Below are 26,589 nucleotides of genomic sequence, written 5' to 3' on the forward strand. Positions count from 1 at the left end.
AACAGCGGTAAATTGTGCCACCTTGATTTACTAAATGGAGCATAAATAGTGCATCAATTATCATCACTGCCTGTGATTGACAGATACACATGTGAAATGTATAAATGCCTTTTTTACAAGGCGGGTAAAATGGATTATTGTTGCTTTATTTCCAATGGGATTTTAGAATGGGATGCATTACTCACAAGTTTTTTTTTTTTTTTTTTTTTTTGGTAAATGTATTTTACATATATTGTAGATATTACATAATAATTCAGCTTATCACTTTGGTAAATTGGTTCACTATAGAAGTCATATTTCTATAGCCTTTATTTATAGCTGATTCTTTATCATTTTAGTTAATAGAAGACATCCTGACAAATAATTAGGAGAATCTGCTTTCTCATTTTTCCTTGCTTAGAGGACAACTTAAGTAAAATGTGTCACAGCTTACCCACCCTTCTATTTGTAAATAGTAACATTGGGCTGGTTATAGTAAAATCAACTGAACAAGTAAAAAGAAAAACAGTAAAATTTAAAAATGTATCAAAAAGATAAATTATAGGGGTCAGGGTCCTGCTGGACTGTAGGGAGGTTCTGGAAGAGTCCTTCACCTTCCTAAAATCCTTCTTTTTTTCTGTCTTCCTCCCTTCTTTCCCTCTCTCCCTCTCTCTCTCTCTTTCTCCAGCTGTCTCCCAGTGCCACGTAGCTTTCCTGCATTATTAGACAGATGGAATTCACCAACCCTACACATGAAGCTGCTATTTGCTTTCTTTCCATCTCATTTCTCTCTCACTTTGTCACCCCCTTCCCCCTCTTCACCTCTCTTTCTTTGTATTCCCTGACTCATTCTCCACTTACACACACTCATATGGTTTGCTTAAAAAGTCTCACATAATTGAAAGTAAAGACCTCAAGACTTTGGCAGCGCCGTGTCAAAAAAAAAAGCCTAGTCATATCTTTGACCAGGCACATAATATCTGTTTTAACAGGTCAGGTTAAATTAATTTCCACAAATATTCAAGATTTTGGGGGCAAGTGTAACATTTTAAAGAACAGTCATTAACAACCCATTTTGATCTACAGCTGATATGATTATTGGGGGGAGCAGAGCCGTATACAATCTGCAAACAGATTTCAAATGTTTTAATAGAATATATGAATAGAACTGCAATTCATTTTAGAATAACCAGGAGAAGAAAAGAAAAAGAAAAAAAAGAATGATTTAAAGTTTTGTATCGTGCAGCATTTTTTTTTATTTTTATGTACTCTTCTGCCATCTATTGGTGAATACAACCAAGTACAAGTGTCTCTCACAATGTAGTATTGTCCTTAATTCTGGACTCATCCTGTGTGCATAAACTGGAGCAAGAGGACACTCAAAAAACTTTCAACCAAACATGTTTGTTTTGCAGTGGATTTCTTTCCTAAACACACACATGCATATTGGATGCATTGGCGTGGATGGACTGTGTAAGTCCCAAGTGAGAGAAAGAAAGAAACAGCCAAGTTAACCCAGGCCAAATTCTGAATAATGTGCTTTTCTTCAAATCTGGCAAGAATCACCACAGCCAGGCAGCAAACCCTGCCAAGCATTTACCAAGAAAAATAAAACAAGCAATTTTCAGAGAATTTACTAGGGATAATGCAAAACATGCTGATAATATTATATCTATTTGTCAAGATGAATTTCCTGTTTGAAACCAATAAAAGCATGATTTTTCAACAATTTATCTTTGCAGCGTGCCCTTGAGCTATGATAGGTTATGAAGAACCACTTTGGCAAATCAGTGCTGATATAACATTGACAAGAGACAGATAGATAAAGTAGACTGCCCAGTTAGAAAATGGGTGTTTTATTTTAATAGGTAATACACTTTATGAAATACACTTATGAAACATCAATATCATCTTAAAAGAACTGTCTTGAGATTTGTCCTAGCAAAACAGCCTTGTTCTCTCTGGTGTTCAACAACTAGTCACATTTCAGTGATGTATCAGTTGCAAACATCAATGCATCTTATGGAAGTCAAGTCCCCCAAGACACAGACATTAAACTTCGGTTATTTTTTGGATTTTATTTGATCAAATCAGTGACGCAGCAACAGGAAGGTATAAGGAAATGGACATTAAGAATGGATGGTGACCCAGGTTGGACTCAAAACCGTGTCCCCATGAGCATAACCGCTCTTTATGTGTTGAAAGCAACACACTACACAATCCTATTTTGTAAGGTCAGTGCCTGGATATAATTCGTGCCCGGATATGACATTTACAATCTATATCACTAACTGCAAATTTCAGACTCTTCATCCTTATAAAAATTTTTTTACATTCTCCATCATGGTACCAGATGCCGCTTGGCTCTGTTAAAGGTCTTCAGTCCAGACAAGCAAGAAAAACCAAGCTAAAACTAGTAAATTTCACTTGATGACCATTTCCAGGGCTTCCCAATCAGTTTAGTTTAGTAAAAGTGAACCACCTGAAAGCCTCGGAGACATCGGAATGCCAACGTGTCCAGGTGGCCCAGATCTATCATGTTATATTCCAGGTCCACCTTGACCAGGCGGCTAAGGGGAGACTCGTTGCCTCGACCCCAACAGAAAGCATCACGTGGAATTGCATGGATCTTGTTGTTCGCAAATGTTGCAGAGTGCAGCCACAATGGGAGCTGCCGTGGAACCTGTTGTAAGGCGTTGTGACTCATGTCTAGCTGATGCAGAAGTGGAAGAACTCGGAAGGCACCAAGGGCCACCTTGGTGATCTTGTTTCTAGCTAGTCCTAGGTGCTCCAACTGAGACATTGAAATAAAAGCATCCTTAGTTATGCTAGATATGAAGTTTCCTTCCAAGTTGAGGGTCTTTATGGTCCAGGGTAGATTGTGAGGAACCTGCTTCAAAGAATTGCCCTCTAGATTTAAACTCTCAAGGTTACTGGCATTCAGTAGTGCTTCTTTCCCAAGTCCTTTATTGGTCAATCTATTTGCACTTAGATCCAGCACCTGCAGCTCCGCCACACCCCAGAACATGTCCCCTTGAAGACTTTGAATGCGGTTGCCTCTGAGATAGAGTTCTTGAAGACTGAGGGGCAGCTGCAGCGGAACAGAGGAAAGCTGGTTGTAGGAAAGTGTAAGTGTTCGAAGTTTGCCCAAAGGAAGAAGAACTCCCGGAGGGATAGTAGACGATTTGTTCCCCAGGCTGTTGTTGCTCAGGCTGAGGATCAGAAGGCCTGGGGAGCGTCCGAAGGCTGCGTCAGACATCACACTTATCTGGTTCCCATCCAGCCGCAGTTCCTCGAGAGTAACTGGCAGGTCGGTGGGAATGCTTCGGAGAAGGTTCCGTTCCACGTATAGTCTCTTTAGGCTCTGAATCCCTTCAAAGGCACCCTCGATCGACGCATCTGTTAAACGGTTGTTGCTTAACACCAGGAACTCCATGGAGTCGTACTCAGAGAACAAGTTCAACTGAATGCTATCGATGTGGTTGTTCATTAAGAGGATGTAACGGGAGTTGTATGGAATTCCATAAGGTATTTTGCCCAAATCTTTGTCAGAACACTGCACAACCCTGGAAAACAAGAGATCATATTACATGTCAAATTGAAGCATAGAAACTGAAGCAAAACTGAAGCATGTTGTTTTAAGACCTAGCAGAAACATACCTCCCATAGCAGGAACATTCTGAGGGACAGTAGTGATCTTCAAAATAGGGAAAATACGAAGGCGTTGTTGGCTTCAATTTCCGCTCTCGTTTGAACTTTTTCACTTTCTTTGCTTTTTTCAAAATTTTGGTTGTCTTCTTCACCTTTCCTTTGATCGACTTTTTTTTCTTCGCTTTTAGTGTTGTATTGTCTTTAAGTTTGGCACCTGCTGCTTTTTTTGGGAGTTTTGCCATGAAAGTACTCGGAGGTGTCTTTGCAGTGGGTCCTGCCCTTGCTGTGACATCAACACTCACTTCCTCCAGTGAGTGAAGTTTAGAGCCATTTGTGACGTGGAGTTCCACTCTGAGGTCATCAATAGTGCTGCTTTCATTTACTAGTAAGGTGGTTCCCATTGCCTCAGCAGTTGAATTTACCATGTGAAGTATTGTCGTTTCAACTGTAGTTTTGGATGAAAGTGCATTATTGGTTATGATAGCCAAGGTCTCAGCAGTTGCTTGTCTTTGTGATGTGGAGGGGGATGATGGAAGTAGAGTAACTGATTCTTTAAGCAAGTGCAGGACAGGTTGGAAGGCAGTGGCCATGGCAGGAGGAGTGGTATATTGATTGACTGTTGGAGGTAAATGTTCCTCACCCTCCACTTCTTGTAAATAGGTGGTATTCCATGCAGTGAGGACGGGTTTGGTTGAGAATGCATCCGACAGATTTTGTCCTTGCTGATCCTCTTCCTTCTTTATTACATCACTTTCTGTGTGCCCTCTTGTTTGTTTCTCGCTTTCTGTTTTCTTTATATCATGCTCTTCAGTTCTCTTACTGTGAACTGTGTCTGTTTCTTCATCCACCCCTTGGACTGTGGCTTTTTCTTCACTTCTTTTCTCATTTCCAGTGTTGAGAGCCTCCATCAACTGATCAAGTCTCTGCTCGGCCCAAAGATCACCTTCTACAGGTACATTCCGCAGGACTGTCACATTTACACCTATAAGAGTTAATACACCTTTGTGAACTTTACAAACACTTTACCCCTCACAAATAAATGATTCAGTTGCTTTTAGGACACGTCCGACTATAAAACATTTAAAATAGAAAGATAATTTGGGCAATCTACGTTACATGATTAAATAATTGCACTAGTCATTATTTAGGGATATTACTGACAAACTACAAACAAAAAAAATCATAATACAAATAAATGTACATATATGAATTGAACATAATGCATGTTTATTAGTCCAAGTGCATGTCAGAATTCTGTACCTAACCTTAAAACACAGACCTAAAAAAATATTAAGTAAAAGTAATAATTTAATAATGAGTAAATAATCATTTAAATTAGTTAAATTTGAGGAACACTTACTCGGCTGAAGCACAAAAGTGTGTACAGGCACAGCAAAAATCCAAACCAGCAGCATTGGAGGCTTCATTTTTTGGCAAAAAATGGCTAAGGAGAAGAAAACAATTCTCTAATTACCATGTAAAAAATTGATCATTACATTTATTTGTCTGCCGTAAAGCTCTGTGGCGATTAACCAAGCACTTGGAGACTGAAATAAAAATGCTACACACATGAAATGGCTGACAACCAAAATAAAGGTGCCAGGAAGCATCTGAACGGCTTCAATTTAATCGTGAGCAATAAATCCAGATCTTGAAGATTTTTTTAATGAGATCTGCCCGGCAGGCACAGCTTACCTGGAGTGTGTTCAAGGTGAGTATGTGGCGTCCTTCAGATGTATAAGTCCTTGTTTTCAGCAGATATGGAAGACATGCTGGCTTCCTGTGTTGCACAGACTGTCTTTACACCACCGAGACTGACTCAGGACACACATACACAAACAAATAGATGCGGATACAGACTAATGGACGCATTTAAAGACTCACCTTCTCCCTAATGCAATTCCACATACACACTCAGGAAAATGAAACACTCTTGAGTAAAAGCTCTCTTCAAAGACGCTTATCATTACGGGAATTTTCTCACTCACACACTAAATCCAGAAAAATCTAACGGATCATTTCAGGGGAACGGAGATAGACTTACGTTAGAGAGGTCAAAGGTCAGGATTCATTTTAGGATTCACACTATTTGCCTTACTTTCACAGACACCAGTGCCGACCCACTGGCACCACAATGACAAGTGTTTCCCTAAAAGGTCTGTGACATTTGACCTTTCAATGGGTTCATATTTAACTGTGTGAGGTGAGACAAAACTTTTGGAAGAAGAAAGTTAATCTATTTTTCTAAAGGGCATAACCAAATATTTAAGACTGAGAATTCAAATGTAAAAGTTTCAGAATCTGTCATTGTAAAAAACATTTTGTTTAACCACTATTCTAAGATTGTAATAGATACAAAATATCAAACCAAGAGACATGTGCAAACAAATGGTGCAAAACCTTTTGTCAGAAATTCCTCCACTTTTCTGGGATCATTTTTGCAAACCACTGCCTAACTCTGACTCCCACTGTTTGTCCCAGTGGAGCTTTATCAGACGCAGATTTATCCAGAGTGTGAGAAAATAAAAATACGATTAAAAAAAGATGTTTGCTGCCACCACCAAGCAGCAGGAGAGGAGCGTGTGAGCTGGCAGGCAAATACAGAGACAACATATGTGACCCTGGACCACAAAACCAGTCACATGGGTAATTTTTGTGAAATTGAGACGTATTGAGACGACAGGGTCACATATATGAATAAAATATTATCTGAACAATATTACTAATTCAAATAATTATTAATCAAATGTTTCTGCATAACACAACGAATATTGACTAATTTCTCAATAATGTTTTTTTTTTTCTCTGACATTTTCTATAGGCCCCCTAGCACCCCCTTGAGGCCCCATGGACTACAGTTTGAAAGCGTTAAGACAAGTATAAACCATTAAGAAAAGTATTTCTATGTAACTTAATAAGTGGACAACAATGTAGCCCCTCACAGGCTGACACAGCGGGTCTGCACAATTTTTTTTTAAGGATGTTTAAGCTACCACACCTGATAATCACATCTAAAATACTTCATTATATACACACACCACCTAAAATACAGCAGAGGGTGAATTATAATTATATATATATTAAAATACAAATAAAAAAGATGTTATAACATTTTGAATAATTATTGTATAAAGGAAGCATTTACAAAAAGGTATTAAAAAAAAACAGATTTAGTTCTTACAATAAACCACAAGGGGATGGTAGAGGACCGTTTAACTTTTCTCAAACGCTCACCCAGACTGACCACTCCGTTGTGTTACATAAGAATTCAGGTCAGAATTGTATATAGAAGCGGATTGTTTATCCAACAAACTTTTCCAGCTACCTGTTTATGAAGTGCTAATGGCATCAGCACACATAAAAATAGAAAACAGTAGGACACTGAGAAATGTTTCAATACTATCATACTGACGCAGGGGCCCTGACCTCTAGATGGACAGAATGAGGGAACGACAAAGACTCGGGAAAAGACAGGACAGTGTTAGTCTCGCTATCTCCTGGGATGAGGAAAGAACCTGGGGCAGTTTGTTCAGGACAAACCACCTGTGTGGGAAAAGTGACAATCAACTGTTTGGAAAATAGCAACAGGGAGGAGAATAAAGGGTGTCATCTCACATGCACTCTTAAGAAGAGCTTATATTTGGGCTGAAAATGATATCATATATCTGAACGCTGCATTTGCAGACCTTATACCAGTATTGCTACTCATTTAAGATGGTGTCAGTGGTAAACACTTCACGTGTTGAAAGACAGCCTAGACACACCTAGACTCAACACTAAAGCTTTTGTTAACTCTCCTGTGTGCACGTGCTAACGCTGTAATGACGCACACCTGGTCAGGAGACAGCTGAACAGACAGCTGTCCAATTACATTTGCTCAAAGGACTGTAATTTCAACATGGCTTGTTGTTTATGAATGCAAATATCCTAAAATTAAAGCTGACAGTCTGTATTTTACCCGAACAGTGATGAAGTCAAAGACAGCTAATAGAAACCTCATGGTTGGTTGTCCAAATCGACAGTTTAAATCTGAAACAAAAGCAAATGTTTTAGCTTTCAAAAGGACTAATTAACGGCTCTTTGAGTGAGTTTGAGAGCGTGTGAGTGTGTGCAGGCTACAACACTTATTCATCAATCCACTCAATAACCAATCCACCGCTGCAATGAAGTTTCCACAACAACTTGCTATTAAATGTGTACGCTGAAGGTTAAAAAGATTATTTAGGCTCATGTGAATTCATTAAAGCCCAAAGTGTTCATCAGTTTTGACGCAAACGTTTAGCGTATACATACAGCAAAACGCCTAAACCCAAAATATACTTCAGTTTTGACGCAAACGTTTAGCGTATACATACAGCAAAACGTCTAAGACCAAAATATACTTCAGTTTTGACGCAAACGTTTAGAGTATACATACAGCAAAACGCCTAAACCCAAAATATACTTCAGTTTTGACGCAAACGTTTAGCGTATACATACAGCAAAACGCCTAAACCCAAAATATACTTCAGTTTTGATGCAAACGTTTAGAGTATACATACAGCAAAGCGCCTAAACCCAAAATATACTTCAGTTTTGACGCAAACGTTTAGCGTATACATACAGCAAAACGCCTAAACCCAAAATATACTTCAGTTTTGACGCAAACGTTTAGCGTATACATACAGCAAAACGCCTAAACCCAAAATATACTTCAGTTTTGATGCAAACGTTTAGAGTATACATACAGCAAAGCGCCTAAACCCAAAATATACTTCAGTTTTGACGCAAACGTTTAGCGTATACATACAGCAAAACGCCTAAACCCAAAATATACTTCAGTTTTAACGCAAACGTTTAGCGTAAACAGAGCAAAACGCCTAAACCCAAAATATACTTCAGTTTTAACGCAAACGTTTAGCGTATTCATACAGCAAAACGCCTAAACCCAAAATATACTTCAGTTTTGACGCAAACGTTTAGCGTATACATACAGCAAAACACCTAAACCCAAAATATACTTCAGTTTTGATGCAAACGTTTAGCGAATACATACAGCAAAGCGCCTAAACCCAAAATATACTTCAGTTTTGATGCAAACGTTTAGCGAATACATACAGCAAAGCGCCTAAACCCAAAATATACTTCAGTTTTGACGCAAACGTTTAGCGTATACATACAGCAAAACACCTAAACCCAAAATATACTTCAGTTTTGATGCAAACGTTTAGCGAATACATACAGCAAAGCGCCTAAACCCAAAATATACTTCAGTTTTGATGCAAACGTTTAGCGAATACATACAGCAAAACGCCTAAACCCAAAATATACTTCAGTTTTGACGCAAACGTTTAGCGTATACATACAGCAAAACGCCTAAACCCCAAATATACTTCAGTTTTGACGCAAACGTTTAGCGTATACATACAGCAAAACGCCTAAACCCCAAATATACTTCAGTTTTGATGCAAACGTTTAGAGTATACATACAGCAAAACGCCTAAACCCAAAATATACTTCAGTTTTGACGCAAACGTTTAGCGTATACATACAGCAAAACGCCTAAACCCAAAATATACTTCAGTTTTGATGCAAACGTTTAGAGTATACATACAGCAAAGCGCCTAAACCCAAAATATACTTCAGTTTTGACGCAAACGTTTAGCGTATACATACAGCAAAACGCCTAAACCCAAAATATACTTCAGTTTTAACGCAAACGTTTAGCGTAAACAGAGCAAAACGCCTAAACCCAAAATATACTTCAGTTTTAACGCAAACGTTTAGCGTATTCATACAGCAAAACGCCTAAACCCAAAATATACTTCAGTTTTGACGCAAACGTTTAGCGAATACATACAGCAAAGCGCCTAAACCCAAAATATACTTCAGTTTTGATGCAAACGTTTAGCGAATACATACAGCAAAGCGCCTAAACCCAAAATATACTTCAGTTTTGACGCAAACGTTTAGCGTATACATACAGCAAAACGCCTAAACCCCAAATATACTTCAGTTTTGACGCAAACGTTTAGAGTATACATACAGCAAAACGCCTAAACCCAAAATATACTTCAGTTTTGACGCAAACGTTTAGCGTATACATACAGCAAAACGCCTAAACCCAAAATATACTTCAGTTTTGATGCAAACGTTTAGAGTATACATACAGCAAAGCGCCTAAACCCAAAATATACTTCAGTTTTGACGCAAACGTTTAGCGTATACATACAGCAAAACGCCTAAACCCAAAATATACTTCAGTTTTAACGCAAACGTTTAGCGTAAACAGAGCAAAACGCCTAAACCCAAAATATACTTCAGTTTTAACGCAAACGTTTAGCGTATTCATACAGCAAAACACCTAAACCCAAAATATACTTCAGTTTTGACGCAAACGTTTAGCGTATACATACAGCAAAACACCTAAACCCAAAATATACTTCAGTTTTGATGCAAACGTTTAGCGAATACATACAGCAAAGCGCCTAAACCCAAAATATACTTCAGTTTTGATGCAAACGTTTAGCGAATACATACAGCAAAGCGCCTAAACCCAAAATATACTTCAGTTTTGATGCAAACGTTTAGCGTATACATACAGCAAAGCGCCTAAACCCAAAATATACTTCAGTTTTGACGCAAACGTTTAGCGTATACATACAGCAAAGCGCCTAAACCCAAAATATACTTCAGTTTTGACGCAAACGTTTAGCGTATACATACAGCAAACCGCCTAAACCCAAAATATACTTCAGTTTTGATGCAAACGTTTAGCGTATACATACAGCAAAACGCCTGAACCCAAAATATACTTCAGTTTTGATGCAAACGTTTAGCGTATACATACAGCAAAGCGCCTAAACCCAAAATATACTTTAGTTTTGATGCAAACGTATGCGCACAAGAAAGTTTCATCTTTGTCTGGTTTCTGCTATTTCTGTACAGAAGTTATGACCGATAAAAACGTGCTTATTGCCCACCGGTTCTGGGTGATAGGCTATGGAGAACACAGCAGACCATCAATATCTTGCATACTTTACTGGGATTGTAAAGTAGGCCTATTGCTCCAACAACAATTCCCAAGAGTCAGGTCACTGGTGAAAATGTACGTGATTACACCATGTTTCTGAATATGCTTGGCTCTTTTCTATTATTGTATTAACATTTGATGAATGTTCAATGCCACGTTCAATAAAAATATACACAAAATCTCTTTTAATGACATTTCTGTAAGCAGTAATAGCACGTTAATTGCTTAAGGTAAATAAAACTGAATGTTGTGATTAAATATAATACTATAACACTAAACTGTGATATAAAGAAAACAAGTTTGCACATAAAGAACATGACAATGACATAAATACTCAAAAGTTATTTAATTTTTTTGCTGCATTCAGTGTTAGTGAATTTGGTAAGTAAATAAGATGTGATAAATAAGAATGCTTATACAAAAGTAACACAACTGTTTATTGAACATCAAGTGATAAACAGACGATGTTTGAGGTCAAAAAGCCCATTAAATTACCATGATTCCCATTTCGGATCCTGTCCACCTTGGGTGGTTCAAACTTTGACCTCATGCTGAGGAACACCTGGGTCTCTCACACAGTAATTTACCCACCAAGAAAGTGCTTTCTGGTTTTGTGTACAACCTGACTGGAATGTGGTATTATTTTCAATAGAAATGGTCAAGTTTCTGCTGAAACTAGTGATGTTTCTATTGAAAACAGAAGGGAAAACAGAGGAAGAAGAGCCAGAGTGAGAACACAATGACATTGACTGAGAATAGGATATCCCCTCCCCTCAACCAAAGACATCTGCCATTTTCTCTGTCTGCAGGGGGTCAGGGGTTTAAAAGGTCATAGGTCGCAGAGAGTGATCGATTTGTTTGTGTCATGATCATACAGTACAGAGCAAATTAACTCTATGCTTGCTTTATCTTTATACGCATATAAAACCTTATCAACCGTCTGTCTCTCTGATGTCACTAACTACAGGACAATCTGTCTGCCGCCCATGTCTCTGACACAAAAGCTTGTGAACATGTTTAATCGCAGCTCAACGCTAACTCTGGCTCGGTCTCACAACCTAGAGCCGATCACCAGAAGGTTTCTAAAGTAGAAGTTGAGCAAACGATCTCGAGAAGCACTTCACTTTAGTCCTGGATGACCGGAAACTGACCGCACGCTGCCAGTCACACTTGCACAAACATAGACTTTCAGGCACTTCGCTCGCCTAGAACATCCAAATATTTTCACGGATCCATCTTTCTTTCATGAGATCTGAGGCCTGAAGCGGGGCCCCAGCAGGCCCCTGCTCTGTTGTCTTAACCCTGCCTAGAATATCCCAGCGTATTACTGCCCTCTTCATGTTTTCATTGGACATGTGGGTCGGTCAATGTGTAGAGAGGAGCTCAACGTCTTTGGAAAGCACTGAGAGCAATAAAAAAAGCGAGGAGACTTGTTGAAAGAAAAAATTAGATACATGTGTCATGTTGTTGACGAATGGGTAATTTATAACTCACCCACTAACATTAGGGTCAGAGAACATTATATTTTCAAAATACTATATACAGGTATCTATTTACCTTTTGGGAATATCAACTTGTTAAGAATATAACCACATTTAGTGAAATGTATGCTTAAAACAAGAAATATATATAGTCTAAATTACCTTAAATCAAATCTGACAACTTAAGGTCAGAGTTGATTAAGTTTGTGTCTATGACGGGAAGTTGCATTCCTGACTCCGCTTTAACATGTAAGAATGAGACTGATATAAAAGACAGAACAATCTATATAATGGAGCTTTCTATCTGTGAGGATTTATTAAACGCATGCACACAGACAGACACATATAGGCATTGTATTGATTTGTGCACATATGTAGTCTCACTGTTTTGGACGCTAGAGACTAAGACGCAGCTGGTGATATTCTGATGATAATGCAAAATACAAAGATAGAGAGAGGGAGACAGATTTCCAGAGTGCTGTTTAAAAGCCTGCCAAGTTAGACTGTGATTTAAAATTTGGCTGTAACCTACTGCATGATTATTCAAAGGACCATATGTACAGATCGTGCGTGCGTGCGTGCGTGTGTGTGTGTGTGTGTGTGTGTGTGTGTGTGTGTGTGTGTGTGTGTGTGTGTGTGTGTGTGTGTGTGTGTGTGTGTGTGTGTGTGTGTGTGTGTGTGTGTGTGTGTGTGTGTGTGGACTTTAAAGCACACCATATGCTTCATGACGCATGTATCAATGCTGCATTTCCCGATCAATCAAACACACGCACACACAATCCCAGAGTGCAATAACAACAATTAAAATATGCACAAAAAAAAAATTCAATTCTAATTCACAATGCGTCTAATTGCACCATCTTTGATTTAAGAGCTGGCAGAGGGGAAGATCTTATAAAACTATAAGATTTTAAATGTAAATCACACAAAGTATAATACCATAAACATTTGCCAAATTTGACACCATTACAATTTAATTCTACTTTCTAAGGACTGGATATTCTACAGATAGCCATAGTTTTATGTTTATTTTTAATCTAATTATATGGTAGAAACAAGTGTTGTGTCAACTTAACAGTTGCCTATCTATTTATAATATTTTTTTTCTTCTATTTTTATTATAAATCCGTCTTTATAGATGAAAATAAATGGATAACTTCATATTTTAGCTACAGCTTGAAGCTTTATAAATTTTAGCATCATATTACCATAAAGTGTCAGAAGCTATGTTTCATTCAAATTTACGCATTTAACTTATGCGCAAAATTGGAATATTGCATAATACATAAGGCAGCATGTCCATCTCATGTGTTCAAAAGAACAAAATTGTCACTTCCTGGGAAATTGCCGCAAAATATCTAATAAAAATTAACGTTTTTTCTTTATCATAAATGACTTGCGTCTCAGAGTGCGCAGATGAAACGCAATAAATGCTGTCATTTTATCTTGCGTTCGGATGCTGGTGTTTGGGAAAGAAATCGTGTGAGACTCTTTTGGAAAGTCATTACCAAATCATTCTGATAGACTTTGGCTCAGGCATTTCACATCCACTATTTAGTCCACAAAGTCACGTGAGTTTTTGGTTGCGCATTGAGGGATTATTCGGTAAATGTGTTTCCATCGTAGTTCTTCTTAACTGATAAAAAATGTATCCACCTCAAAGGAGCGCATGCATTTTTAATGCACATTTTTTGAATTTATTCGCCTCTTGGCGTTTCCATCCAGTGCTTTTTTATGAAATATCCCAAAATGTGCATACAAATATGTAGATGGAAACATAGCTAGTGGCATAAAAAAATTTAAAACTCATGACATAACTACAGAAATTATACAATAACTTAACAATAATATTATAAAATATACATATAAATATATATCTGAGTGCTTTTAAGAGAACAAGGGTAAAGGGCCACCCATGAGCGCATTAGAGGAAAGACATGTGGCAGACTTCTAGAGACACTGCTGATTTGTCTGGTGGTGAGATCTAGGCTTAAACTTTGTGTATCTGCAGGGGGGTCAGGTTGGCGAGACGTATTATTATGTCATGACAGCTCTCATTGGCAAACTTGTGTTTGTGTGTGTTTTGGGGGAGGCAGGAGGTTGGCTGTGGGGGGCATGATAGGTGACGCCAAAGACGACCAAGACTGCATGACAACAGACCTCTCATTGGCTGCATAGTGGCTCTTTTAACCAATCATGCAGTCCCTTGAGTAGGGGGGGGAAAAAAACAGATGCTTAGCATTGTGTGAAAGTGCACTCTCTCGAAATTAGGAGACACGCTGAGAGAGAGAGGTTTTGAGTTGTCGAGTTGAGTTTCCCAAAAGACGATTCATCTTTCTCAAGGTGCTGTGATGCGTTTCACAAAAGGAGATACGCAAAAGTTCAGAGATCATATTTGCATGTTAATAGAGCTTGAAATGCACATTTTCAAAAGCAAACCACCTTCACGCTTCTTCCACCCTTTAGATTTCCCTTCCCAAGGGTTCATTTTAGAAGCTTTCCTTGCAAACTTTGAAAACAATACGTCTGGGCACGGCTTACAGGAGCATGTCTGCCGTAGACAGATGTTCATTTCATAAGCTTGTGTCTCTCTCGCTCGGATGATGATATGTTTTTAGGTCAGGCTGAACAGACACTGTGCAAGAGCAGATAAAACTGATTTCAGAGGGTTAGGAAAGATCAGTGTTAACCCTTTCAGTGTCTAGAAAACTCTTGGGTTTATGTGTAACTATACAGTACACATTTTTAGATATTAATTCATGAGATTTGCAAACAAAATGTCAGGGTGAACTGGCATCAGCTGAAGTTGGTATCAACTGCCCATATATCAAACTGAAAAAAGGAGGCTCCTTAAAAGAATGAAAAGTCATTTTTGACTTTTTTTTTTTATATAAAACTCTTTCACTGCAAGAATAAATAAATAAATCACATTCATGTGTTGCATCCAAAAGTCATCTGGTCCAAACAACTTTAAATTTCAGGTAGTTTGACCTTTTTATGGCATAAGCAAGGTTAGTTCGGGTTGTAAATGTCATGTGGTGTGACTCCTGAAAAAAAAAAGATATATTTCTGAATGAATTATTCATAACATTTGTTTAAAAAATATACATATTTATAAAACAAAAAAGAATAATTTATTACTTTTCATTTGATGGTTAAACCACATGACATTTATTATTTATTATTTAAATGTTATGAGGTGATGAGGTCAGTGTACAGCACAGGATTCAACAAGCAGACAAAGGGCCTATTCAGCTTGAAATGTACACATATTAAAGCTTGTACTGACACCTACCTGAACAAAACTCATCACCACAACCAATCTACTGTCTTTTACCCTGGATACAAACTATAAATAACTGTCAAATCCACCCTGTTGAGAGAATTTCAATAATAACACTGTCAATTTGGTTTGTCCCTTAAGAAAGGCTGTTTTCTTCCCATCCTGAAGGGTGTTTAAATTAGAAGAGCGTCTCTCAGTCTCAATCTAGATAAGTCACTGTGTTTCCATGTCAACCTGTCTCAGATCGAACCACCGGCTGACATGTTGATGATTAATGTTGTAGAGCCTTGGCTTGTTTGCTTGCACCGATGGAAAATGTGCCAAAAAAAAAGATATGGCCAGATTAGGATGTTAAGTCCTGGTCATTGGCTGTTGCTGTTCTGGACTTGTGCACAGAGATTCAAACAAGTGAATCATTTCATTTTGATCTGATTCATTTACACGAACCATGCGAACAAACCGATTCACTAAAACAATTATGCTATAATAACATATAAGACTGCTTCCACATGCGACAGTTTGTTTACACACAGTCTTGACAGAAACTGAGGGGCCAGTCTGTTCTGCTCCAGGAACCCCAGACAATCCACTTAAAATGAAGAGAGCGCAGGCTGTCCCTTCTCATCATGGTGTGGTAAAGTGAAGACCAGACCATCAAATCTCCTGTGAGCTGTGCCAGTTTGGGGGGAAATATAAAGCCGGTGTAATTTTATAATGCTGTATATGTGTGTCTGTTTATGTACAGACACAGTAGTAATCCAGTCTTTTGAGTGGATTAAATTGGATTGTCTGGAAACCTTCTTCCTTCTGCACTCGTATACACACAAACACTGACTTAAACATTTGCTTATCTAAATAGGGAAATATCATAGATTTTATAGTTTTTATTTAAAAAACAATAGTTTAAGCACTTGCATACACTTGTTTTATGATTTATGTGAATGATATGAATAAGTTCTACAAACTCTCTCTTTATGGATATAGTATTATGGTTAGAGTTAGTATATATATATATATTCTTTATGTTCTTTTTACATATAATTACATACATATAGTTTACATCTCACAAAAAATATATTTATAATTTTCTTTTTAATTCAAACAATTTTGAATGCCACAAAATGACCGCAAATAAAGTTGTCTCTATACTATAACTGAATACATAAACAATTTTTTTTTTTACTGAGCTTATGGTATTTTCTCTTACTCAAAACTTTTCCATAGTTAGATTTTTATTAGGTCATTTATTAAACAATTTTCCTTGTGTGGTCCCCACAAAGCAGGTAACATCAGGTTTTACTTTGGAAACATTTGGTCCCTTCAATTTAGGCATTAAGACCAGACCCACACACAGTCTTCCTGTGGGTACATGAACATGTTTTAGTGTGTAGGCATCTTCCAAAGTTTATACACAACACATCATAACACACACTTTCAACCAGATGCTAGATCGCTCAACGGAAAAAGAACAAAACTACACAAACAAGCTTCTCCAACCCATTACTCTCCCTACTGCACATTATAAAGAATTGTATGTAGCTCTTTAGATTAGTGTGTGTGTGTGTGTGTGTGTGTGTGTGTGTGTGTGTGTGTGTGTGTGTGTGTGTGTGTGTGTGTGTGTGTGTGTGTGTGTGTGTGTGTGTGTGTGTGTGTGTGTGTGTGTGTGTGTGTGTGTGTGTGTGTGTGTCTTATTTGCATCTGCTTGAAATATTCTGCTTCCTTTATGTGGCTCTGGACTCCCACATCCTTCATTAGCTCTTTTATCATCCAGCAACTTAAATAAAGTCCCAGCTACACACGAACATGTGTGGAGAGAAATACTTCTAACATAAGGAAAGAATCAAAACAAAAAGAAACAGTCAAACACAACTAGATTATTGATCATCTTGCCAGAAAGTTTTAATGTACTTAGTTAGCCATCTCTCTCTCTCTCTCTCTCTCTCTCTCTCTCTCTCTCTCTCTCTCTCTCTCTCTCTCTCTCTCTCTCTCTCTCTCACCCACGGTGACTAACACTTCCTGGAAGACTTCACAAGCAGTTATTTTCCTGCTTACTGATTATCGTATAGCCACTAACTAGAAACACTCATTACAGACCAATGCAGTCGTCTGTAATTAGGAAATACCTGTTTAGTTCAATGAGCAATGTGCATTATGTAAGTGAGGGAGTATTACTGTATGTGTGTTTTTGGTTTATGTTCTGAACGGAATACAACTGCACAGTTAACACTGTATACTGTTTTTTTAATATATTTTTTTATGTATTATCATTGTAAAAAAATATACTATCAGATAATTAAAATAAAATAATTTTTTTATAAAACATTTGTCTAATTGTGCATTAAAAATGTATTGTTATTTGAACAGATTTCCAAGAAGAAAAAAATTATTATTTCTGGTTCATTGGAAATTGAAGGTCATGTTGAGTGAATTGCATTATGGGATACAGAATGTTGCGTACTACACGTTTTGGCAGTAGATCATCTGTGCATATGGTATACTGCACATACTGCCACAAGGTGTGTGGAAGAAAGAAAAAAGGAGAAATTATGATATGACTCTTCAATATCTTAATTGTTTCTCCTGGGCAGATATGATATTACATGGAGAGTGTAAGACTTGAGAAATTAGAAAATGCCAGACAGTCTGGTTAAGGAGCGACCAGACCCTGAGAAGACAGGATCTTGCTGGAAATGACCATTTGAACTCACCATTTGAGACAAAAGTCTCACCTCCGAGTCATCCTAATCTACATTTCATTCCCTCATCCCTCGCTCACCCCCTCTCTCTCTCTCATACTCAGATCACCTGAATTCACCCAAGAAAATAACATAGTTTTAATGTGAATGATTATCATCGAGTATTGTACATTTTTGGTATCATTTGAAATGTCTCAGTGCGACTGGTACAAAGGTCTCATTTCCAAATAAGTACAACAAAAGGTTATAAGGTTTTTAGGAGTTTAGAGATAGCTAGCATACAAAGGAAAGTGGTCTCTAGACAAATGGTCTCCCACCCCCAAAAGGTATATTCTGTCTATATACGGAAATGCAACGAGAAGATCGGGGCCTTTCTGTATTTCAGATTAGCCCGTGAGGCTGAGAGTAAGACTCTCAGCTTCATGTATAACGTTGGGTTCGCATCTCTTCTCTTTATTCCAGAGCATTTGATGTTTTGTATTGATTATCTTTTGAATTGATTATGAAATTGGCATGATACATTTACCTGACATAATAAATTGTTACATTTGATTATTCTAACTGACTTTGACATTATTTTCATTAAAGAGTTAAAAAGAACAGTCAAACATTCGCTCACATTTAATGATGCACAGATATCATTAAAGCCTTTTCATTTATGGAGTCAGATTAAATAACGAGAGAATACATATTCAAATGTATTGCATTTAATCAAAAAATATTTTGCCTCGAGAAAAGACAGTAATGCGTAAAGACCTTCTGCGCTGGTCGGATGCCGGACTTTGGGCCGATTGAGCGCGAGCCTACAAGAGCAAATGGAGACTTCTGCTGAATCTCACATATTAATTACTCATTAAATCTCACTTGAGTTTTTGCAAAAGAGAACAAAAATGAAAGTGCTGAGCTATCCACTTTTTCTCTCTCTCTCTCTCTACACTCTTAAGGCCCGTTCACACCAAGGACTATAACTATGATTCTAATAATGAAGATGTAATTCTAAATATAAAAGAATAGCAGAGTCTACACCACAACTACAACGATGACGACACAGAAAAACAATATTGTTGGAATGACTTTCAGAATTATTTTTTTCCAGCTGAAATCCTGTGATTCTGATATACTGACACCAAATTTCTCTATTGTTCTTTGCTTAGGGGTAAAAAGAAGTTGGATATCAGCGATTTACTGTTAACGAACATCCAGACGCCATCCACGCTGCTGAGAGTGACGTTTAGATGAATATGTAAATATGTGCTGTGCTTTTCCCTCTCAATAACAAAATAAACACACATGACAGCAGTGAGAAACAGCAGAACAGTGTGCTTCACAGTCTACATACTTTACAGGCTTTCATAGACAAATGAAGACGGGTCTCGTTTTTAAGTGTCTTTACAAGCATTGGCAATAAAAAAATTATTAATACATGAAATTTTTTACATATGGCCCCTTTAAGCAGCAGACAACAAAACTGCAGAGCATGCTTAGAATAAACAGTCCGCTGGTGTGAACACTAATATAGTTATCTTTATAGTTATCATTATTGGTGTGAATGGGCCTTTACTGTATGTCAACATGGACTCATTAAAGTCCATTTTTAATGAACCCAAAGAATGTTAGGGGAAACATCTGAAGCAGAGTTGATGCTTAAATAAAACCCAACCGAGAGCCACACAAATCTGCTGCTAGGCATCTAACATATTCAGGAGTCAATGGAATAACACTAGTTTATTTGAATTAGCCATTAACCATTTTCTGAATTATCTGCTTTCCATTATCCATTAGCCCCTGTTTGCAGGCTTTTAAGTGATTATTCTCTAGGTTACAGGTGCAAATACTGGTTTAGTGTTTAGCAGTGGACAGCTACTGTATTCTGTAATGAGACAAATTCAATTAAAACACAGATGGTGTTATCAGCTACTGTCAAATCACAGTAATCTGCTGTGTGTCGGGCAACTACACTTTTAGAGGATTTGGGGGGTCATGTTTTCTGTATCTCTGGTTGTGCATGTGTGAGTTTGTGAAAGACAGTCATAATACAACCAACCAGCATCTCAACACTAGCTGGACTGAACAATATCAACTGACCTAAATACTCATCACACAAATGTACAGAAAGATTATAAATATGCAAATGCATCTGATCACTGCATGAGTAATGAACAGCTAGTGGGCTGAAAAGAGTCACTGATCTGTGTTTGTCACTCCATATTGGTGTAACATTTAAATTATTCAAAAGGAAGGTTTATTTAAAAATGAAAATCTGTCATCATCACTCACCCTCATGTCGTCCCAAACGCGTATGACTTTTTTTCATCCATGGGACACAAAAGGAGGAATGTCAAACATGTCGTCATTAAAAGCTTATAAAACCACTGAATAAACTTCACTATGTTCTGAGTCTTCTGAAGCAATACGACAATTTTGCGTGATGAACCAACCTACACCGACATTTTATTAACAATTTTACCGGCTTGTATGGAAGCTTGTTTCCGGCCATTAAATAAAAAAGGTCAATGTGACTTTTTATTACACAATTCTGACACAATAAAATTTTGAGTTTGTTACTCGCAATTCGGACTCTTTTTCTCAAAAATGCACGTTTATATCTCGCAATTTTGACTTTTTTTCTCCGAATACTGAGCTTACATTCTGTTTTTAGACACCTAACCTGACCTCAGGTAAAACATAAAAAAATGTAAATAAAAAAAAGTCAGAATTGTGTGAGGAAAAGTCGCAATTAACTTAACAGAAACAAGCTTCCATAGTATCGGATGAAAATATGTTTGTAATAAAAGGATATGTACTTTATGATGACTAGTGAGTGAAATATGTACTTTTCAAGGATTACATGAAATTGTAAGGACAGTGACATACTGCTCCTTTTTGTTGTCATTTACTAATACTATTTTGTCAAAAACCCCAAGTATATATACACACCTTGATTTACTTCTCTTCAAATGGAAAAAAAAGTGACGGATGTTCTTCCAAAGTGCATGTGTTACATGCCTCTACATGTACAAACCTCAAGAACAGAGATCCACACCTGATTGTATACATGTCAAACACTCCCTGGAACATAAAAGAGAAGGTGTAACCACACACACACACACACACACACAAACAAAAACAAAAAGCCTTTAAGTTAAGTTAAGTTTCAGTTCTGTTGTGCAGCGACTGTGATTTTAATTAAAACAAAGTGTTCTCCTTAGGCTTTATTTTTCATCTAAAGTCTGGGAAACTGCTCATGATATCATAAGACCCTCAAGTCAATTTTTAGCCAGTGAGTAAAAGTAAACCCATGTTTTTTTTTCCGCATATTTTGCATATGCAAGTATATTTGAATAAGTGTAAACGCATGTGTCCGTGCATATGAATTTCAGCATGTTTGAGTTTGCGAGTGTGTCCTTGTACGTGTCACCATGTGTGTGTTTGGCCTCCACAGTCCTTCATTAATGCAGAATTAACATGGACATGTTCAGAACATCCTGTCCCTAAGAACCGAGGTCACTGCGTTTATCTGAATTATTCAGTTCAAGGAAAAACACAAACAGATTACTGTGTGCTGAATGCATCAAAAATAAGGAGGACTAGAAACGACCCTGTCCCTGGGGCGTTTATTGTGTACTGTAGCATTAAACGCATAAAGTAGTTTACCCAAAAATGTAAATTCTGTCATCATTTACTCACCCTCATGTCTTGGTTTTTGCACCAAAGCCATAGAAGAACCATTTTTGGCTACCAAAAGAACCTTTCAGTGCACAGTTTCTTACTATGAAGAACATTTTAAAAACCTTTTTCCACTTTAAAAAGCCTTTTGTGAAATGGAAAGGTGCCATGGATGTCCTCCATTGAACCATAATCCTTTATGTATAAGAGTGTACAATGAAAGTCAATGGTGTCCAGAGTTCTTTCAGACAAAAACAGAAGAAATAGTCATACAGGTTTGGAGTAAATAATGACAACATTTTGACTTTAGGATGAATCTCTTTAAGTACTGAAGATCTGCGAAGGGTTACAATGAAAAATGCAACATCCAGTACGCATATATTTTCTCTCTCTCCATTCAATCAATCTATCTATTCTATTGCTCTACCCAGATGTCTTTCAATGCCCACATAGCCTTCCCGCAAGGTATTTAATAAACGCATTCGACCCTGCCGCTGGTATGAACAGCTGCCCATCTGTCCTCTATTTGTCTGCCTCCCACTTACTAGAATATTGATGCGGTCCTGCTTTAGCCGCGTTTGATGTCAGCGTTTGTGCCGTTGTTACATCATTAAGACGCTGCTGTCTACACTGCAACATCAGATAAGCCTGTGGAACAATACAAAAACTGAGAAAAAAGTATTTTACGCCAATATTATGTAAGGTGTACCAAAACCTATGATTATGTAATTGGCTTAATCATACAGAAAGGTTTCTTTATTATAGATGCAGATGAATTCCCTTCTCCACCCACATACGCATATATATATTCCTGTCATGTCAGTAAAGGGCAGCTTGAATTGTAACACAACTCACACTGAGGATGCTTATGCGGTGAGGCAATTACACACACACACATTTTGTGGTGTATGAGGTTAGTATGACATACGCAGAGCACACACCATCAGCCCAACTTTACTTTGGCCTTTAAGGCTTTATGGCTGCGCAGAAAAAAAGAAATAATGACAGAGAAACTGTATTTCAGAATGCCTCGCGCTCTTAAATGGGTCGAGTTAGACTGCGATGTAAGCAGGTGACATAATATAGATGCTGTCACTATCTACACCAAAGCATCTGAATCTGTCCATATGAACCTCTCCCACAGGAAAACCACACACAGCTGCGCACACTGGCCTAGAAATAACTGATTAGACCGTATGTATGTATGTATGTGTGTATAAAATGCAAGATCGTGTTTTTAAAAACCAACTGGCCTGTTTTCTTTCTTTTTTTTTTAGCTGGAATTTCTGTAATGGTGATGTAACTTCAGAATGGGTGCAGAAAAGCCTTTTGATTTGTCTACACAGCAGGAAATTCATAACACGATCTCTGCCATCCTACATCCCGTCACTTGCATAACCGTATTGAACCCGTTGCCAAGGCAGCCGGACTGCCATCCATGTTTAACGCATCGTTGGGTCACTGAAGACCTTTTTTTTTTCAGCCGCACGATTACACAACAACGTTCTTGGGGAAAGGGATGGTTTAAGCTAGATAAGGGAATGTTTATGTGTATAGTTTAATTTGTCATAAATACTGAGTTTTACATCAGAATTGTCTACATTAGAGGTTCATGAATGTGATAATCAAGCGTGTGTGTTTGTGTTTGTGTGTGTGTGTGTGTGCACTTCCGTGCTTGAGCCCTAATGATTCTATCTGTGCTATGTGTTTCACAATGGAGTGTATTGTGTTATCTATTTTCCAGAGAAAATTTCAGCTTACGACAGTTTCGCTATCACAGATATATTTGGACTCTGTGCAACTGACCTTTCAACCTATGAAACCGCATTACCTTTTAACCTCTGGGAAAAATTGGACTCACACTGAAAATAAATACAAATTACTGTGCAACATGGAAACAATACATGTAAAATATATAAATAATAATATAATAATATACAAATATACTGAATTATACTATTTAAAATACAATAAAATAATATATTTTAAAATACATTAATATAAATACGGAGTAACAATTTTAACATTTAATCTTAATTTCATTATTAATTTTAATATTCAAACATAATATTTAATTACTGTGCAACAAGTAACCCTTAAAGGTGCATTGCGCAAGTCTCTGAGTTTTTGCAGAACTATGCCCCCTCTGGCGGCAAGCGAAACTGCAGCCAGAAGTGTGCACGCTCACGGACAAAAGTTTTCTTTTTTTTATCTTACGTGGAGTTTGCGTTGGTGTTTGAAATGATCTACAAGCCGGTCTCTTAGAATCCATCTTCTACGGAGAATGGCGGCGAATACACAAACCTGCCAGACAGCCAGGTGAGCGTGCCGTGAACGCGCATGACGTCACGCCCAGTCTAAAATTCCGGCCCGAATCCCTCATTTATTTTACTTTACAGGATTATAGAGACAATCTCAGTGATCAGAGAAGGGCTCATTCAGCCCATCAGGCAATTGTTTAAGCATGTATGGGTTAGAAAACGGGTATTTTGAACATGAAAAGTTGCGCAATGCACCTTTAAAGTCCCCCTGTAGTCAATAATTTTATCCCGTAAAACTCATCTTTGATCACCAAAATTACATATTTAAAAGTTTTTTCCTTGAAAAAAATCCTTGAATGTAAATCTACACCCTTGCCTCATTTAGTATACGTAGTTCTATGAAAATGCAAATTAGCCCGGCCTCCACTCACACACACACCAGCTCAGAGATCCACTTGTCACGTTGACGTGATTGGTTACAAGGTAGTTTGTGACGTCAGAAACACCAGCGATTTCAAATCGCGTTTTTGAGACTGATTTGGTTCACTGCAGTTTTAAGGAGAAAATACTCCGCAATGGTGTTGACTTATGAATTTGCACATGGTTAGATTAAAAACACCACACAGACATATTTACAACAATAAAAGCTTGACTTTAAACAGACTTTAAGGGAAATGTGTAAACTAGAGAATAATAATAAAAACTGCTGTGTGAATATAATAAACGCTGATTCAGTCCGGTCCTATAATCAACACAAGGTTTTTTCAGGTCAAGACATTAAAGTCAGAGAATTTCAATATTATGACCATGGTCAATGTGATTGTACATTAGTATTAAACCTGATTATTTAACTTCTACTTACTTGAACAACAGGTCTAATGTGGCTTTAGATGTTTAATTCTCCTTTGTTGAAAAGTCACTTTGGACTATTGTGTAACCAAAGGCCAAGCATCCAGCTAAGAAGGATTTCTGTGACCAGTTCCTCATGACTAGAAGCAGGGCTATTAAGGTCAAAATCAGAAAAGGAGTGTTTCTTAGAGAGAGACGCAGAGCACCATGTCTACTTTCCCTTGTTTTTACACAATTCTGGCAATTATTAATTTATATTTTGTCCTGTGGTTAACAAAGGAAAAAGTATTACGTCATTTTTATTCCGATTAATCCTTACATAACCCACAATAGTTTCTCAATCTGAATCCTATTCTAGATTAAATGTGCCAAAATATTGTAATTAGTTCAACACTTAACTTTAAACCAGTTTTAACTGGAATAAACACGGCGACTGTTCCAAACCCTATTGATCTGCTTCACTGCCTAACTGTCTATACCTGATCATCATGGAACTTCATAAGTGACTGATTTGAATCGCTTTACATGCCAGCAACTCTGTATTTCCCTTACAATTGATTCCAATGAAGGATGACATTAGCTTGTTTCTAAGCTAACCACTCAAGGTAACACTTTATTTTGATGCTCCCACAACAGACATTCTACTGACTACAAGTAACTTTGCAAGTACACGTCAACTTGTTCTACTAACCCAAACCCTAACCTAACAGTCTACTAATACTCTAATGACTTGTAGTTGACATGCAGATGCAAAGTTACTTAGTTGAATGTCCAAAATGGACCATCAAAATAAAGTATAACCCAACACAATATGCATAAAAAATACACAGCACACAAATATTCTTGCTGAAAATAAGAAACCTAACTGAACCTGTCTCCTAACCTGAATGGTCTTTTAGGCTGAGTGTTTTTCGGGCAATTTTCAGCTTGTCAGGCTGGGAGAACAACTGTTTTCCAGATAAACCAGCTAAACACCATCTTGGTCAGGCTGGGAGACCGCTTTAAACCAATTAAGAACTAAACAACGTTTTTTTCAGCAGTGATTGGGTAAAATAGTCCATAATTAACTATATGGAACTATAAACAGATAATTTTCAGTACTGATAGATATGAAATAAGTATTTATAATGAAGAGTTATCTCACTTTGACAACTATCTTAAATGGATAGTTCACCCAAAAATGAAAATTCTGTCATCATTTACTCTCCCTCAAGTTGTTCCAAACCTGTATTGAACCATTTTGAAAAATGTCTGTAACCAAACAGTTGATGGACCCCATTGACTTCCATAGTATTTTTTTTTTTCCTACTATGGAAGTCAATGGGGTCCATCAACTGTTTGGTTATAAAAAAAATTCAAAATATCTTCTTTTGTGTTCAGCAGAAAAAAGAAATTCATACAGGTTTGAAACAACTTGAGGGTGAGTAAATGATGACAGAATTTTCATTTTTGGGTGAACTATCCCTTTAAATTTGGTTTGTCACTGAACGTGTTGCAATGCATCCTTAAATTTTATTTAAATCAAGCTGAAATAAAATAAAATACAAATAGAAAAAATGGCATACAATGAATGACATCATTTATAATTTTAGTAATACATTTTAATTTACATATATAAATTAATATGTATAAATTAAAACGTATTTCTAAAATGGTAAATGTTGCCATTGCAACTACTTGAATAAAACTGAATAAAATAAAAATAACAAAA

The 26,589-nt window shown here is 37.3% G+C and overlaps 1 protein-coding gene across 1 annotated transcript; it reads right to left on the bottom strand.

Moving 5' to 3' along the window:
• Positions 1-1,838: 1,838 nt before the first annotated feature.
• LOC309496641 (podocan-like protein 1) lies at positions 1,839-25,494 on the bottom strand. The gene is made up of 5 exons (XM_082166706.1): positions 24,892-25,494; positions 5,326-5,444; positions 4,991-5,074; positions 3,640-4,612; positions 1,839-3,545 (listed from the first exon to the last, which is right to left on the bottom strand). The coding sequence occupies exons 3-5, from the start codon at positions 5,055-5,057 to the stop codon at positions 2,444-2,446; spliced, it is 2,142 nt and encodes a 713-aa protein (XP_082022832.1). The 5' UTR covers positions 5,058-5,074; positions 5,326-5,444; positions 24,892-25,494; the 3' UTR covers positions 1,839-2,443.
• Between the last annotated feature and the right edge of the window lie 1,095 nt (positions 25,495-26,589).

The sequence above is a fragment of the Leuciscus leuciscus genome, assembly GCF_965113295.1.
Source record: "Leuciscus leuciscus genome assembly, chromosome: 4".
NCBI classification, from domain to species: domain Eukaryota; kingdom Metazoa; phylum Chordata; class Actinopteri; order Cypriniformes; family Leuciscidae; genus Leuciscus; species Leuciscus leuciscus.

Bases quoted from the DNA above. Each gene is read 5' to 3' on its own strand.
- LOC309496641 (XM_082166706.1), bottom strand. From the start codon at position 5,057: ATGAAGCCTCCAATGCTGCTGGTTTGGATTTTTGCTGTGCCTGTACAC. The intron at 4,613-4,990 runs GTAAGTGTTCCT...TAACTCTTATAG, and splicing joins CACTTTTGTGCTTCAGCCGA to GTGTAAATGTGACAGTCCTG. The intron at 3,546-3,639 runs GTATGTTTCTGC...CTTGTTTTCCAG, and splicing joins GAATGTTCCTGCTATGGGAG to GGTTGTGCAGTGTTCTGACA.